Source organism: Peromyscus eremicus, chromosome 14 (assembly GCF_949786415.1).
Source record: "Peromyscus eremicus chromosome 14, PerEre_H2_v1, whole genome shotgun sequence".
NCBI lineage: Eukaryota > Metazoa > Chordata > Mammalia > Rodentia > Cricetidae > Peromyscus > Peromyscus eremicus.
Genome location: NC_081430.1, coordinates 3587431 through 3605011, shown reverse-complemented (window position 1 = coordinate 3605011; position 17581 = coordinate 3587431). Strand labels below are relative to the sequence as shown.

General features: G+C 47.1%; 1 protein-coding gene across 9 annotated transcripts in view; it reads right to left on the bottom strand.

The window, feature by feature from the left end:
* Positions 1-17581, bottom strand: part of Atxn7l1 (ataxin 7 like 1) — a 232423-nt gene that overhangs the window by 139723 nt on the left and 75119 nt on the right. For all 9 annotated transcript variants that reach the window (XM_059279071.1, XM_059279062.1, XM_059279063.1 and 6 more), the window contains one exon: positions 11365-11469. In XM_059279071.1, coding sequence (XP_059135054.1) covers positions 11365-11469 — 105 coding nt within the window. The remainder of the gene's footprint in view (positions 1-11364; positions 11470-17581) is intronic.

The window sequence follows — 17581 nt, the reverse complement described above, 5'->3', positions numbered from 1 at the left end:
TCAGGTATGGGTGTGTGTGTGTGTGTGTGTGTGTGTGTGTGTGTGTGTGTGCATGCACCTGTGTTAGGAGATAGGTAAGTATGTGCAATAGCCATCATAAATACTAATATTGGTGAAATAGTAGGAGCCATGAGCACTTTCATTTGTAATTGGAGAAATCTTTTTGTCTGTCTACCTGCTTATGACAAACATCTGTAAGCATTTTCCAAAAGCCAACAAATGTGCTCCACACTGGGACTCATGGACTGGTCCTCAACAACTCCCTGTCCAGTACAAGAGGCCGGAGGCAGAAGTGCCCGGTGACAGTCAATGGCTCAGCACAAGCACAGATCAAACACTTAGGGTGTTCCAATCTACAAGGGGTCTATGGTGACAGAAACATGAAGCCACCTGCACTTGGGGGAAAGCATGTCAAGACAAATAAAATGATTATTACAACTTCAGCTGGCCAATCCAGCACCCTCCTCTCTTTTCTCCTGTTATTCAACTTCTTGGCATTGGACACACTCTATGAAACATGTTCTTCTCTTGGCTTCCACATCTCCAACCTCTGTGGCTTTTCCTGCCAAATCACTGGCCATTGCCCTTTAATCGGACACTAAATAAATGTTCACTCCTGTCTTTCTTAATCCAGTCCAATCCAATCCATGCCAAACCAACCCAACTCAACACAAGGGAACCAAACTCTTCAGCAAGTCCTGTCACTACAGTTCAAAATGAATCTCAAGTTCACCTACCCTTGTCTCTCCACCTCCATCCAGGTATACACTAGGATCTCTTCTCATTAGCCACACATTAGTCGTATGCTTCCCAGGATGCACAGTATCTTGGTAAGAATGATTTCTGAAAAACATAATTCCCATTTACATCTCTCCCTAGCTCAGATTCTCCAGGGTCTTCCAATCACAGTCAGAAAGGGGGAAAAAACAGCCTCTAGCTTCTGGCCTTCAAGACAGTTCTGGTGGTTCTGAATCTCCCACACCACGTCTGCTCTTGTGGTGTTCTATTTTTTGGGGGGACCCTCTTGTGCCATCTCCTCATGTGGTTTGAGTATATTCCTGTTATGCAGCATATTGGATCATAAACTCAAGAAGACCAGGCCCTTCTCTGTCTCACCGTCCCTTCGACTCTGGGACAACACTTGGCACACAGTTGGTGTTACATAAAACATACACGAATGCTTCAAAACTAGGAAGTTCTAGATTCAAGAAATAGCCCATGATGAAATTATGAGTAGACGTCGTTGATTTACTTTTTGTGTGCTAGTTTGTGTGTGTTTGCACGCATGTGCATGCATAAGTGCACATGGAGCCAGAGGCAACCTGAGGACTTGTTCCTCAGGCACCAGATACTTTTTTATTTTATTTTATTTTATTTTATTTTATTTTATTTTATTTTATTATTTTATTTTTGAGACATGGTCTCTTACTAGCCTGGAGTCCACTAACTAGCCAGACTTGCTGACCAGTGAACCCAGGGATGCACCTGTCTCTACTTCTCTAGTCCTGGGAATGCACGTGAATGCCACTGTGCCAGGCTTTTTGACAGGGGTTCTGGTGATCAAACTCACGTCCAAACACAGCAAGCACTTTACTGACTGAGCCATCTTTCCAGACCTAGAAGCTTATCTTCAGTTAAAGGTGGACTACCATGCGGTGGTGGCACACCCCTTTAATCCCAGGACTCGGGAGGCAGAGGCAAGCCAATCTCTGGGAGTTTGGAACCAGCCTGGTCTACAGAGCCAGTTCCAGGACAGTCGGGGCTGTTACACAGAGAAACCCTTCCTCAAAAACTAAAAAGGTGGGACAGGATTTGTCTAAGGTACCAAAGACCCTATGCTCCACACTGGCTGTAAGCATATTTGCCACAGTTCTGTTAACCTCACAGAGATACACAAAACATATTTCACTGACTGTGGAATTGTCTATTGTCTGTGGGTCCCGTGGGCATGCTTATTTGCTGGAGGTCAGCACGAACCTACAGGCAAAAGGATGAGAGAACACAGAGTGCCCATGTCATCTTCTCTGCAAGCTTCCTTCTTTTTCCTTTCTGATATCTGAAGTTCTACTTCAAAATCTGCAACCAACCTTATACACATTCACGATTACCCATTTACTCTTCCCATCTCTTCTCACACACCCACACCAACAAGCAGGATCAGCATCATAGCCTAGAAAGGTGCCAACGAGAAATAGAGCACCTGTAATTCCCCCACATTGCTGAGGCACAGAAATGGCCTCTTGGACCACAGGTCAGGTGCCGTTGCAGGGAGTCTGAAAGCCAACCAGCCAGTGCAGAGGAGAATTCGCTCGGGAGGCAGGCTGGAGTCTGGTTCTATTGCTCAACCTGACCTGGTACACAGTTCTGAAGTGCTCCAAGCGTCGCTTCCTTGAGTATGAGATAAGAACACAGCCAACCTTCCTTAGGGTGAGGATAGGACCAAATGAGGAAAGAGAACGCTTAGCACAGAGTGAGTGCTCAGTAGAGGTCTGAGCTCCCTTGTTACGGCGTCCGTCTACAAGTAAAGAGAAGAGCTAGGGTTTGGGACTAGGTGAGACGCTGTTCTTGACCCAGTATTAAATCTAACTTGAGCAGCAGCGAGTCCATAACACAAAAGTTTGTTTGGCTTGAGACAGTGTCTCCCTATGCAGCCTGATTTGGCCTCAAGCTCAAACTCTTCCCGCTTCAGCCTCCCAACCGCAGTGACCTCTGCTGTGAGTCCCGGGTCCAACGCCAAACACAGAACTACAGAGCAGAAGAAAATGGTTTGACTCAGCTGTCAACTCAGGTGTAACGCTTGACTTAGGGCACAATCATTTGCCAATCATCAGCCCACCACTGCTTTCCTTGGATCTCTCTGTCTCTCTCTGTCTCTGTCTCTGTGTCTCTCTGTCTTTGTCTCTCTGTCTCTCTCTCTCTCTGGGGGGGGGGGTAGTGCGCACTTTCAGATCTACCACATGGATTTTCCTAAGATACATGGTGTGGTTGCACTTTACCAGGGACCCAGGAAGAACAGGGTAAGGAAACCATAGCAGACATTTTTACGATCATAAGAACAGAAAGGAAACAATCTACCTCAGGAGTTGGTTTGGGATCTGGATACAATAATCAAAGTTTTTTTTTTTTAAATCTTAACAATATGAAGTCTGCACAGTTTCACACACTTTTGTCAAGTCTGTTAATTAATGCTGCCAGGTTGACAAAAAGTATATTCAATGAGACCCACTTCCTTTTGTTATTTTATACTTCTTTGATGTGAAAAAAAATCTAGTTTCGCAAATGACAATTAATAAAATAAAAAATTCACCTCAAAAATCAAATCTAACTCAATTGACATTAAAAAAAAATAACAACAACAACAACAACAAAAAAAAAAAAACCCAAGCCCTGTGATGTGACAATCAGCAGCATCAGAAAGGAAGCCCTGGCAGGCTAATTAACTGGTGCCAATACCCCTGGTGCCCCAGGAAGCCCAGGGGCACTGACATCAGCAGGGGCTGACTTTCTCTGGGGCTCAGAAGCACACGTGGTTTGTCATTTCTTCAACTCGAGGTCACCTAGAGAGAGACAGAATTAAAAAAACATTCTCAGGAAGCCTTGGAACCTCATTAATTAGGCTCCCCCACGCAGCACTGCAGGGCGGGCGGCTGCCTGTCCCCAACTAGTGTTGGCATCTGGATGTGCACAGAAGGAATGGGGTGCCAGCCAGGACACGCCGCGCCTCACTCCAGGAGCCAGCTCCCACACTCATCTGTTTCTCCAATCTCTGCTGAAGCTCACACATCATTAAGTCCTACCGCATCACATCAACATGCAAAGCAGCTATTTGAAGGGCATTCAAAACCATATCATCAGAAAGGGACTGAAACCTCTCTGTGAAAGGGGCGGGTGAGCGGAGGCCTCTCTTGTCTAGTCAATGGCATCCAGGTTCTTTGGTTTTAACCATGTTTTTAAGGCCCCGTGACATAGGAGGGTTGTGTCTGTCTGATGGGCAGGGTGTGGAGCTGGGTGTTCTCTCCTCAGAGACCAAGCTGCAAAAGCCTGTGGGTACGCGTGCTGCATCTCCCTTCTGTTCTAACTTTCATTTGGAAGTGGGCGGGTCTGCAGGTTTACTAACTTTTCTACGATGCTGTGTTTTCCACTTTACATATACCTGTGGCGCAGAAATGATCTTTTCTTTCTTTTCAATGTTTTAAATTCATTCATTTGGATCCGGTAAGATGGCCCAAAGCTGGAAAAGGCACTTGCTGCCAGTCTTCATGACAGGGGCCCAGAAAGGGAGAACCAACTCCTGCAAACTGTCCTCTGATGTCTACATGCATACTGTGGCATATCCAGCTACCCACAAGATAAACAGACAAAAATGTAAAAGAGAAAATTTTAAAGTATTCATTTAATCTATAACCTACTAAATCCATATGCATAGTCAACCATTGGCTCTAGATTTATTATTTCTGTAATGTAAACATCTTTTGTTTTATTGGCATATAATCATGGTATATAGTGCTGGTTTTCACAAATACATTTTCATACAAGTACCTAGGGAAATTATCTCAGTCAGTGGCTCTATGCAGGTAGAAATGTCAACTTTCTGTGTGGCTGGGATTCTATAATGGCTGTTTCTTGGATTAGTGTGCACGTGCACACACACCCCCTTTTACTATGGGAAGAAATTTAAACACATTAAGTACAGATCGTACATGACAAATGGGGGCGTTATGTTTCCTAGCCATGGTTCTCAGATATGGACAGTCTTACCCTTACGGTGAACTGCAATGCCTGGGGATGCTTCAGCTGTCAAGATTAGGGGCAGGACCACGCTACTCTTCACATCCAGTAGGTGATGGCCAGGGAAACTCCACACTCAACAGCCTAGAGGATGCAGAGGTCGGCCCCACACAAGGCCCATTACAAAGGCCCCTGAAGACAGACCACCCTAACAGCGGTTACTCCGTAAACAGAAGACAAGGCCTGGGAAGCGGTCACACTCATTCTCCTACGACTTCATAGATGTTCAGCCCAATCCCCAAGTCCAACGCAGCTCTAGCTGTTATTTTTCCAATTACAACAGCATTCAAAATGGGTTAAAAGCATGATTGCAGAAAACAGTACACCGTGTTTCCCACCACGGCACCATGCACCTGCTGCCGTCTGCTCCAGTGCACACCTGTGCACACCTCCAGCAGTCCTCCTAGCCATGTCCACAGCACTCTCTCTGGGTAGAGGCTAGGGCCACCACAGCACTGCCACAGTGACATCACCAAGGCCTCACTCTCCCTCTGCAGTTACAAGCAAAATCCTTTGGGCAATAACGTCATTAGAGATCTCTGAGGCTTATCACTTAATGATAGCTTAATTATTCATTATTATCGCTTTTATTAGTGTGTGTGTGTGTGTGTGTGTGTGTGTGTGTGTAACCACAAGTCAACCTTGTTCCATTTTGCTCACTGCGCTTTGACACGGGGGTCTCTCAACTGACCTGGACCTCTTGGAACAGGCTCCACTGGCTAGCCGGTGAGCTCCAGCGATCTGCCCTGGGACTACAGCAGACATCCCCATCACTGGCTCTTATGTGGGATCAAACTCAGGTCCTCATGCTTGGATCCCAAGCACTCTACTGACAGAGTAATCTCCTCACCCCAGAAAAAACAGTCTTCTAGAGCTAACTTAGCTCCAGCACTGTGCTTCCCACATGCAAGCACGTCCCTTCAGTCACCAGGAGACTACATAAGATAAACTATTAACCAATCTGAAGAGTGGGAGAATACTGTACAGAAAGGCAGAGCAACCTGCCAAGGTCACGCAGCTGATAAGGGGTGACGCTGGACTACAACCAGACAAGCTGATACTAGAAAGGCTCCACTCAACCTGTACCCTGTCCCAACAAGTCACACCCTGGGCTGGACAACCTGGATGGAGACAGTTGTTGAGAGGCCAATCCCAAGGCACCGTGAATTGTTCATGGTTCCTGATTTCTGGTACCTTAGCTGTATCAGTTCACCAGACGAGCTTTAGACCCCTTGGAATCACTGACCTCTGGGTAGCAGACTGACAGCATTCAACAGCCCCCCCCCCGGGGAGCGGGGAGAGACACACAACCATGACACCAACTCCACACCAAGCATGGGAGCTTCTGGGGTAGTGGTCAACCCCACTATCTATGTCTGAGGCACCAGGTGGGGCACAGTGTTAGTAGCAAAGAGATTGTGGCCAGTCCTGAGGAAGGGTATTGCAGTACTCCTGTAAGGTACAATGGCTCTTGCCAGGGGACCCAGAGATGTACTGGAGCTTCATGGCATTTCTAGGGAGCTGACACCGGGCCTAATGAGAATGTAAACCAATATTTGCAAAGTGCAACCCTTGAGGCTCCCAGCAGATGTAATCACATTCAGGCAGACTACGCCTGTCTTCTAAGCTGCAGTGAATCACAGGCGTGAGCCACGGGCTGACCTCAAAGTGGCATCCCCCGAGATGGCCGGGAGCAAAGACAGGAAGCACTTGGCTAGAGCGGTTTTCCCATTTTTCATAAGAAACTTTCAACTTCATAAAAAAGGGCCACATTTTATTGACAATAAAAGCTAACCTTTATTTCCTTACTCCACGCCTGCAAAGTATACATCCTTTCTCCTTTCCTCACAGTGACTCCGCAGGGCAGGAACTGGCATTCTCCCCTCATAGGTGCGGAGAACCAGGCTCAGAAAGAAAGGCAGTGTAATTTGCCCAAGACTGCACAGGCAAGTGTGAGTCAGGATTTTAACCTCTACGACTCAATGAGTTTCGCTTAATGACTTTTTATTTTGTTCATATTGTTGCTGTGACATTGAGATGTCAAAAAAAAGTATATATTTGGTCTTTGTCCCAAGTTCCAGGCAGATGGTTAAATCTGTTATCTCCTTAGTGACAAGTGACCGGTAACAAACAGGGTGTGGGGGTCATCTTTTGTTATGTTTGGTTCTAGCCTTCAGTTTCTTGGAACATCTAGAACCCGTGGGATTTCTGGAATAAGCATCCTTGTATACACTGATGAGGTAACTAAATCTCTATACAGTTTCAGGATAAGGGCTGGTGCTCAGAAGGACCAGACACAGCAGAAGATCGGAATTTGCAGTCCCACTCAACCAGGGCTAGAGATGGTACTGAACACCAAGGCCCAGTGGCACCTCTCCAAACACCTGAGGGACAGAACTGAGAGCATCTGGGAGGATCAGTGCATCCACATGCCAGGGGTACACTTCAGCTCCACAACAACAAAAGTGCCTGTGCTCAGGACCTCTAACTCCACCCTACAAACTTCTAAGTGTTAATCTGATGCTTTGTCACATTCTTTACAACAGCATTCATAGTTATAACAACAAGTTCACGACCAGATTTGTCTACAAAGCTGGCTCCAGGACAGACAGGGTTACAAAGAGAAATCCTGCTTCGGGGGGGGGGGGGGGGGGAGAGAAACTCTGTGAGTCATTAGAACAAAGTGGGATCCCCGAGTCAAACAAAAGTGTGAGTAACCTTGCGACCATCATCTGTGACTGCCATCTGAGATGGAGGAGACTTCTACAGGTCAACCTTTAACTTGTGGGTCTACACTTGCCCTGGGTGGAGATAGTCAGAATCAAGTTAAATCGTGCTTGGTGTGGAAAGCATATTATCTGGTGTGGGAGGTAGTGAGTAAGAAACAGCACTCCTCTACCAGCTTTAGAGGAGAGCCCACAACCACTGCTGTGTGTGCACACACAGAAACATGTATGCATACATGCACAGAGAAACACACAGAGCACAACACACTTTATTTTTCAATTTAGAGCATGCACCCAAGACAGCCTTCTTTTGAGGGTGCTGGAATGCAGAAATGCAAAGGAATATCCCTAGCACTGACAGCAGAGACACCCCAGACAACGGCATGGCAAGAGGCAGCAGGAGAACCAGGCTCACAGGTATGAGGACGGAGGGCTTCCCACGAATCCAGCCGTGGGGGCATGCAGAAAGAGGAGGAGGAGGAGGAGGAGGAGGAGGAGGAGGAGGAGGAGGAGGAGGAGGAAGTGAACTCCAAGTGACACAGTAATGTGTCATGTTGTCTCAACAGCTCCACAAAGCAGGCAAAGAGTATCCATTTTATAGATGAACCAAATGAGGTAGAGAAAGATGAAGTGGTCTGCCCCAGGTCACACAGACAGTGAGGGACGCCCATAATCATTTTGCCTTGCTTCCAAGGCCTGTTATTCCAATACATGAACACATTTCAAGTGATCCTACAGTTCTGGTAGTAAGCCTGGGGGAGAGTCCAAGAAGGCCTAGTGGGTGGGGCGTGAAGTCCTGCACTGTTTTCTCCCCCAGCAACTCACTTCCCACATATATTTATAATTTGCATGGGGCTCCACGTAGACAGGCTGTAAGAACAGTGGTTGTGAGGGCACTCCCTCGCTCTGAGAGGACACCTGCATTCAAAAGCAGGCCCTCTTCTGTCTTGTTTGAGACTTTGGACACAGCACCCAACCTCTTAAGCTCCAGCTTCCTCAACTCCAAAATGGGTGTAGCATTCACACCCACTCCATAGGGCTGCTGACAGGGTTGTGTTTTCAAAGATATGCAAAGCACCTGGCTCACTGCCCGGCTCTGAGCACAATGGCACTCTTATTAACTTACTGAAAACAGCAAGGTGAAGCCGGAAGACGAGGAAAAAGCAGCTGTGCTGTGCTGTGTTTGTTCTGGAGATCAAACTCCAGTCATCGTCTCAGGCAAGCTAAGGAAGCGCTCACAGCTGACTCACAACTCCAGCCCATGAACACTGTTACAACCGAATGCTTGTCCCCCATCTCTGAAAGTCCCACACTGAAATCCGGAAATACGAAATTTCCGACACAAGATGGTGTTGGAAGGGGGGAAGGTGGGGGCTTTGAGAGGCAATTACATCACAAGAGTGAGACCTCAAAGATGGGATTCAGGCCCTTATAAATGAGGCTCGGGAGCTCTGGCCTCTTCCTGCCACATGAGGAAACAGTAAGAACAGTAAGAAGCTGGCTGGCAGCAATCTAGAAGACAGCCCTCACCAATATCTGATGCTGGCGTCCTGATCTCAGACTCCAACCTCCAGAATTGGGAGGAATCAATCTCTGTTGTTGATAAGCAACCCAGCCTGGTCTGAACCGACAAGGACCACCACGAAAGTATAGGAGGCATTCTGAGGAGAGCTTTAAGAAAACTGCTCCCCCAAAGACTTGCCACAGTTCTGAGCTGCACCTCAAATTCTCTCTGGTCCCTGAGAAATACTGCCTTTGTATTACAGGAACACACAGCTGCAGGGTGAGTGATGTTTCTTTGCCTCCATCAGCTGAGTTACAGTTCTGTCCCTGTGGCTCTTGGTCAGCTGATTCAGCAAAAAGCTCAGTGAAGCCCAGGCTTCAAGTGATGTGGTCAGTAACCCCAAATCTCCAAACTAATTTTCTGCCTCTGCTCAGAACAGGTGGCCACCATGTCATTGGCTTTCTGCCTAGGTTGAGTCCCAGATCCGGCACTAACAGTTCAGAGCCCTGTATATCAGCTACAGCAAGCCTCCTCTGCTAGTAAGAGGATCCTTTTCCTTGAGGATGAGTCTGCACGGCAGTGACATCCTCATCCCTTTCTGGATCCTTCCATCAAAGACTGCTGGCCAGCTGAATTCCCAGCCACAGTTCCAGGCTTACTGTTGAGGGTCAGCCTTCCAGGCTGGGAACTGCCCTTGTGCTCACTGCAGCATCCGAGTGCCCAGAACAGCAGGACAGTCCTGTGGAGGACTGGGCGATGAGCACTCAGGACAAGCAGGTGTCCTCATGCTCATCAGACACACAGAACAACATCCCACAGATCTTCACTGAACAACGGAATGAGTGGGACCTCCTTGCCACTGCCACACTTCTAATGGTTTATCTGTAGCCTCAGTGAGTAGCATCACTGCTGGGCCTCTGAGTTTCCCTTCAGAAAGGTGTGACCTTATTTCTCTTCCAGCCAGAAGAGGGTCATTTGCTACAGAACAATGAACAAGGTCAGCATGTGCTGAAGGCATGCTCACTCCATTTATGCTCACATTGCCAGAAATGAACATGCCAACATGGACACACACACACACGTAAGTCATCTCCTCATGAGACAGACAAAGAGGTACAGAGCTGGATCCCACCTCTCATTGGAACCCTTTGTATAGTATTTTATAGAACCCCTTCTCTTTCCAGCCAAAGCCTTGGGCTAACTCAAGACAGTGCCCCCCAAAAGCATGGATTCTCTGCCTACTCATTATAAACATACACCACACCTATAGTTGGCACACAGCTTTTATCTATGTGTAGATATCATAGGCACATATTACCAATGCTCGGCTATTCCTACTGTCCCAAACACATTTAATTCTTTGTTTCATGACTACTTATCACAGCATGGTAATACTAAAGGACAGGGAAGTCAGAGTACAGTATGAGAAAGGGGAAATGTGTGTAATTTTCAAAAGCACACTCAACATTATAATTGCTCCTTTTGTTCAAGTATAATATTGAATGTGCTCTAGAAACAACAGCAGAGGGGCATTCAGATCCTGCTCATCAAAGGAGTCATGGTTAAATAAGACTAGAATATACTGTCCTGGACTCACGTAGCACGTGACAGCTATGGAATCATCTGGTCTAACTCCCGGTAAAGAGAAGGAAACAGCCACCCGGAGAGAGTAAATGACTTCTTGTCTAAGATCCGAGAGATGTTTAGGAATGGCCACATGGCTTTTATCCATCCTCGTGTCCACAAGTATGGAGAGGAGTACACAGTTTGCTGCTGATGGAGTCAAGGAATTTCTCACAGCCTCACAGTCAGAACGCTAAGATATTCGGGGAAAATGAGTTCTTAAGCACACTTTAAAAACACAATAAGAAGGATTCTTGAAAGAACAAGCAGAATGGGAGGTTTTATCTACATCCTGGGAGCAGCATCCAATGCCACAAACACACTGGCCACCTGTGGCTCCAGCCCTTCCCTGTGTGTGCAAATCTGGGGAGTCTCTCCCATGAGCCTCTTTCAGGGGAGACAGTGGCAGGCTGCAGGAGAGTGCCTCCGCCAGCCACCTCCTCCCCTGCTCTTGGCTACCTGCGGAGGCCACCACCAAGGTGCACAGTGGTTTCAGATTAGTCCCATCTACTCAGGCTTGCTGTAGGCTTTCTCCTGTTTGCTGTGACAGGAGGGGACATGTGAGCAAGAGGACTGAGCTCCTACCGGGTCCTCTGTGTGCAGAGGCAGCAGCCCTGGCTGAGTGTATCCCAGCCTTGGACTGAGACAGACACAGGGCCACCCAGATGAGAGCCCAGGGTCAGCGGCTGCCCATGCATCCACCGGGTGCAGGAGTCCACTTACCGCAGTGCGACTGGAAGACCTGTGGCTTGACGACCTGATTGCAGGCACTGCACACGACCAGATAGAAGTCATCGTGTGCTGGATAATGGCCAAACAAGTGCATATCTAGGGGGAAATGAAAAACAAAAGCAATTAAGCCTCAGAAGGTATACAGTTTCCTCCTGAATTTCTTCCAAGGACAGATTTTTACAAGACACACATGGGAACTCAGTCATTTACTGCAGGGGACACAGCTTGTCACCACACTGCTGTCCAACTGGCAGAGAAGCAAAGGTCTTCAGGAATCCTGCCTAATTTCACTCCTGGAAGCTACTGTGACACCTACCAATCTGGTCAGCAGTGGTAGGACTCCTTGTGTCACAAACTAGGAGAATGACAGAGACAAAGCCACAGCTCAGCCTTTCCTGTAGGATTGAAGGGTTTCCCCATCACCTCCTCTGTTTCTACAGCAGTTCGCCCAGGTGAGCAGAGAGGGGAGAACGGGGCTGCGGTGGAAAGTGGAATCATCTTGGCCTCAACTGAGGGAAACATTAAGGGCAAAGGGATCTTCTGAATGAGGTGGCCTGTTCACCACCATCAATGTTTGAGTTCATTACTGTTCATTTGATAAATAATTACGGAGTGCCTGCATCTGCCAGGTACTGTGGTAGGTGCCAGGGAACAGAATGAGACTGCTGCTCTCCTGCAGCTTATGATGGCAGGAGGAGGGGCATGAAAAGAACCACACTGGACATCACTGGCGATGGTGGTGACAGTGGTTACAAGAAAAGGCTGTATGGAGTCTTAAGAAGGCGTGACAGGTAAGTCCGGCTTAGTCTGAAGAGCAGGGTGGGTAAGCTGAGGCCTTGGCATGAGGGATAAGAGAAACCCCTCTAGCGGAGTGGGGAGGTGACTCAAAGCTTAAGTCAAGAAAGGAGGCTCGGAACATTGGAGGCAGCTCTTGTTCTCTTGGTTGGGATAGAGCAAGGAAGGGGTCGGTGTGAAGCTGGCAAGGGCCCAGAAGCCACAGCTGTGTAGACCAAGGTGAGGATGTTGATCTTGATACTAAGAACAAAGGGAAGCTACTGAGTGTTTTGAAGCAGACGTGGAAAGCAATCAGACAGCTACCGTGGAAAACATCAGGACGGGGCATTCACCTGAGACAACGCCTTTGTCCACGCACAGCTCGTACATGGATCCTCACAACAGTGTTTTTCATAACAGGCAGTAAGTAGAAACCCAAATGTCCATCAGTTGATGAATGGACAGACAAAATACAGGACACTGCCCATCTACAAACAGGAATGAGGTGCGGTACCTGCTACAGCATGGATGAACCCTGAGAGCATCAAAGGAGAAGGAAGCAGACACAAGACGGAAGGAGGTCGTGCGCTCTGTGTTCCCGTTTACGTGAAATGTCCACCATAGGCAAATCCACACAGACAAATCACTAAGTGCTCACCTTGGGGTTGGGGGAGGCGACAGTCATAGGGTGGAAGTCTTACTGGGGACAATGGAAATTTCCGAAGATTGCTAGTGGTAACATTTACAAGATACCGAAAACATGGACTTACACCCTTTAAATGGGAGATTTGAATGGTATTCAAATTACATCTCAGTAAAGCTGTCACACAATAAAGACCAGTTCTGAGCAAACCTGTGGCCACACCTTACGAACCACTGAGTAGCCAGGACCCAGAGGATTGCACCACCTACCTCTTCACTGACTGGCTGTTGCACAAAGGTGCCTCTGCCATACATCCCTCACCCCATTTACCAGATTCGGCCTGTATCTTTACTGAGAACCCCAACCCCAACATATGACAGCTTCCGCAGATTCTAACTCAGGCCAGAAGGATGGGCTGAGCTCTTCTTGCTCCGGGCAGTACCCACCCAAAGGAAGAATGACCCAAAGACAGCCTTTCAGGAAGCCTGTGCTCTGCATGCCTTTCCCAGACAGCCCTGTTGCTTCTACAGCCATGAAGTCAGCACTGTCATCATATGTTAGAGAGCCCTTCACTCCCCGTAGAGGAGGCCAGGGGAGTCAGTCCCACAGCAGGTACTGGAGATCCAGGCTGAAGTGAATCTCTAACTTGAGAGTACCTTCAGGGGAGTTGAAGTCTGTATTCATGCCCCTGGGGACTAGCCCCTCTACTTCTACTTCTGTCTAAGAGATCTCTACATACCTCTGCCAGGGTCTTCACAGGAGTAATTTCGCCCAAGAGGAAGAGGCTGGAAGGGAGGGAGCCTGTGATGGGCCCACCCAAGGTGTAGGGCCAGGCCTGAGCTACAGGACCTCCGTGGGCAGTGGGACCTTCAGTTCAGAGCCTCATATAAGGAGCACATCACCCTGTGAGGACTAACTGCCAACATCATTCTTATTTCACCTTTATTTTCAGGTTGCTTATTTCTATAGCGTGTGTGTGTATGTGTATGTGTGTGTGTGGGTGTGTGGGTGTGATACATATGCTTTCTGAAGACATATTTGAAAACTACAGAAAAGGCAGAAGAAACTGCATGTGTGTGTGCAGAGGTGCACATATGCCTGCGTGCATGTGGAGGCTAGGGGTCAACCTAATCTGTGTCATTTCTCAGGCTCCATCCACTTTTTTTTTTCCTTTTATGAGACAGAGTCTCTCACTGGCCTGGAGCTTGCCATATAGGTTGGGCTAGCTACCCAGCAAGTCCTAGGATTTGCCTGTGTCTGTTTCCCAGTGTTGGGATTACAAACACTCCACAGTGCCTAGCTTCATACGTGGAATCTGGAGACAGAACTTAGATTCTAATGCTTTCAGGGCACCTTACTCACTGACCAATCTTCCCAGCTCCACAAAAATATTTTTAAGAATTATTGGTGATCTTTCCTAACAGTTTGCATCTCTTTCAAGACATTTTATACCCAGGCACATGCTTGTAAAGGTTAAGCCTTGTTTACTGAATGAGAATGGGATGGAGTGGCCTTGCAAGCCTTCTGCCATAGACCAAGTTATGAAGGAACAAAAGGATTTCATTAATCAAACGCACGCGCGCGCGCGCACACACACACACACACAAACACACACAAAAAAACACACACACACACACACATACACACACGCAAACACACACATACACACACGCAAACACATACATACACACACATACACACACACACACACACACACACACACACACACACACACACACGAACCTGTCTAGACTAAGCATTATAAAGAAATGTCTCAAATGCATCTTGAGCTGGCGGCTGTGCCAGGTGCTGGAAGACCGGGACCAGACCATGCAAGGTGTGAGGTATGTGCCTCTGAGATTCTGTTGTCACGCTTCATGACCATCATTTGATGATGCTCCATTCTTCAATACTCCCAGAGATCTGCAGAGCCCACAGCCATAGACACACACATATAGACCTGCTCTTCACTCCTCACTCCCAGACACACACACACACACACACACACACACACACACACACACACACACGCACACGCACCTGCTGGATCACTGTTGAAGGTAATGAATAAGCTGGTTCCAGGCTATGGTCTCCTAAACGTGTATTCCCCCCAGGCCCTTCATCAACAGGGAATTTTCTTGTATTGTCTCCACAACTCTTTCAGCTTTGCACTGCTCTGCTCAGAGACATCTCCTGTGAAGAGGGAGAAGACCTGCATATCTACTTGCTTATGCCTCAGCAAGCCAACCTTAACGCTCTTCTGCAGGCTGCCCAGGGTCTGAGACACAAGACACCTGGCTGATACAAAATACGGTGCTTAGATTCCAGAAGACCCCCCCCCACACACACACACACCACACTTCACACAGCTGGTGTTCAGGGTCAGTGTGCTATTTGATTAGAGTAATAAGGGCCAAGGATGAGAGAGAGAAGACAAGAGGGAGTAGAAAACTAATGTGTCGGGCACAGCGCTAGCTGTTCGGTATTCTCTCTCTTAATTTATCCCTTAAGCAAAACACTGAGTGCAGTTTTAGAAAACAGTGGTGTGCTGATGTAGGCTTGTGCCCGTGTTTAAGAGCATGCGTGTTTTCCCAGCTCTGTGTTCAGGGTTGTGACTGAGGTGGTATGAAATCAGCCCCAGGGGAATATCTATACCACAGAAACAGGCAAACAGTATGACTCAGGCCTTAACTTTTGGAAGAGCTGTTGTTAAACATTTACCAACACAATACTGAATCTGGATGGGCAAAAGTAAAAGGTAAAATTCTCTATGTGCCACACCTCATGGTAACCACCAAATACATGCTAAGACATACCCTTCTGGCGTCTGTGATGTGCAAATATTATCTCAGTTACTCATTCATCATCAACCTATGAAGTCAATGCCTCGCTTTCCAAGCGAGGGAATAAAGGTAAAGGCAGTTTGCTAGAGCTAAGGCAGGATGAGATCACAGGCCACTGACGCCAAAGCCAGTTCCTTTCCTTAGCAAAATACAGCATCTTTAATAACAGAGCAAGGTCCCATTTTACAGATGAAGAAGTCAATTTCTAAGGTTCAAATATGATTTTTCCTAAGATTGACATGAAATTTCATTGCTTTTGTGGCAGGGTTGGGAGTGAGTAGGACCTTTAACTGTCAGAGTGAGCTGTTTCTCACGGTAGTAGGGTCCATCTAGCAAAGCAGGTTACTAGGGTATCAGTTCATCCTCATGCTTTTCCTCCTCCATGTATAATTTCTTCTACATTCTACCACATTATGATGCAATACGAGGCCCTCATCAGATGTAGCTGCCTAGCCCAAGACTTCCCATGAAGTCAGACTCGTGAGTCAGAATAAATTTCCCTTTATAAACTGTCCAGTTTCCGGTATTCTATTGCAGGAAAAAAAAAAAAAAGGCCTAAATCAGAAGGATTGTCTGAATAACCAACAGGCTCCTAAGACTAGTAAGTGGGTAGTGTATATACACAGTGGATACTCTGGATATGGGGTTGCTTCACATCCTGGGTAGGACAGCACATTTATCTTGCTCCTCAGACTGGTGAGCAACTAAACACTTATGAACTATTTATTTGTAGAATTTTCCAGTTAATGTTTTGGACTATTGTGAACCACAGATAACTGAAATCCTGGAAAGCAGAACATTGCTCATCTTTCCTTGGAGAGCTGCCTGTTAATATAAATATATATAATGGATTATATATATATTTACTACCCCTCCCCAGGCATCACACTTCCCTGGCTCCATTCCCCAGATATAACACGGAGAGCACTGTATTTATCACACCACACTGGGATATGAACAAACTTTTGTGAACATAAGATTATGTTTATGGCATCGATTATTATCCCAAGAAATTCTCTACAATAGGGTCAAGTTGGTGTGTTCATCACTTTCTCTCCAACTCTCAGGCTCTACCTGAACCTTTTCCATCCCAGATGGCAGAGGGAGGGGGCACTCGGATAGCTCAAGAGATGCCAAGTTTGAGACAATAAATTGGTATCTATAAAAGCGAAGTGATGACTCTGGTTTCCCTGAGCAGTTGATAAACTGCTTCTAAAATGAATACAAAAAGAAATTGATAGAATAGTGTTTTGTTCAAGATCAACAGCTTTCTAAGGAGAATTCTCGTGCTAAGCTGTGTGTGTGTGTGAACCAGTTTACAGCCAATACTCTCTGATTGAAATGGCTGCAGTCAGGGAGGGGCAGGTGCCATCTCCAGCTCACTGCGTGCAGAGCACTTGTTGCCGAGATGGGAAGACAGCCGGCTTTGTGGATTTGAGATCAGACTAGCTGCTGGACACCTCCCAAAGCTCAGGACTTTGACATCAAGAAACAACAACTGGAGAAGGCCGGAAAGATGAAGAAACTCAGGAAGGATGGAAGCAGGGCAGGATCCCTCTGCAGTGGGAATCCCGTGCACAGTTCAGGATGCACAGGGAAGCTGCCAGGAGCAGAATGCTTTGAAGGCAACTGAACGGCTTATTGGCAACCAATGCTACCTGTGCTCAGGAGAGAAAAATACCACAGTGGGAAAAAAATCCAAAAAACAAAAAATAAGCAACCTTGACTGTAGTATGAATCTTAAAGAGTTTTATTAATAAAATCAAACCCAAGGCAGGTATTGGGGTGAACACTGGATGATCAGAGAGACAGAACAAGCCACAGCTATCTCACCTTGCCAATTCCTCAGTTGGTCCTGTTTCCTCAGACTGGAAGCTTCTGTGTCCTCATCCCAATGGCTCTCAGCTGAATTGCTGCAAGAAGCCTGAGTGCTTAACCAGCCAAAATG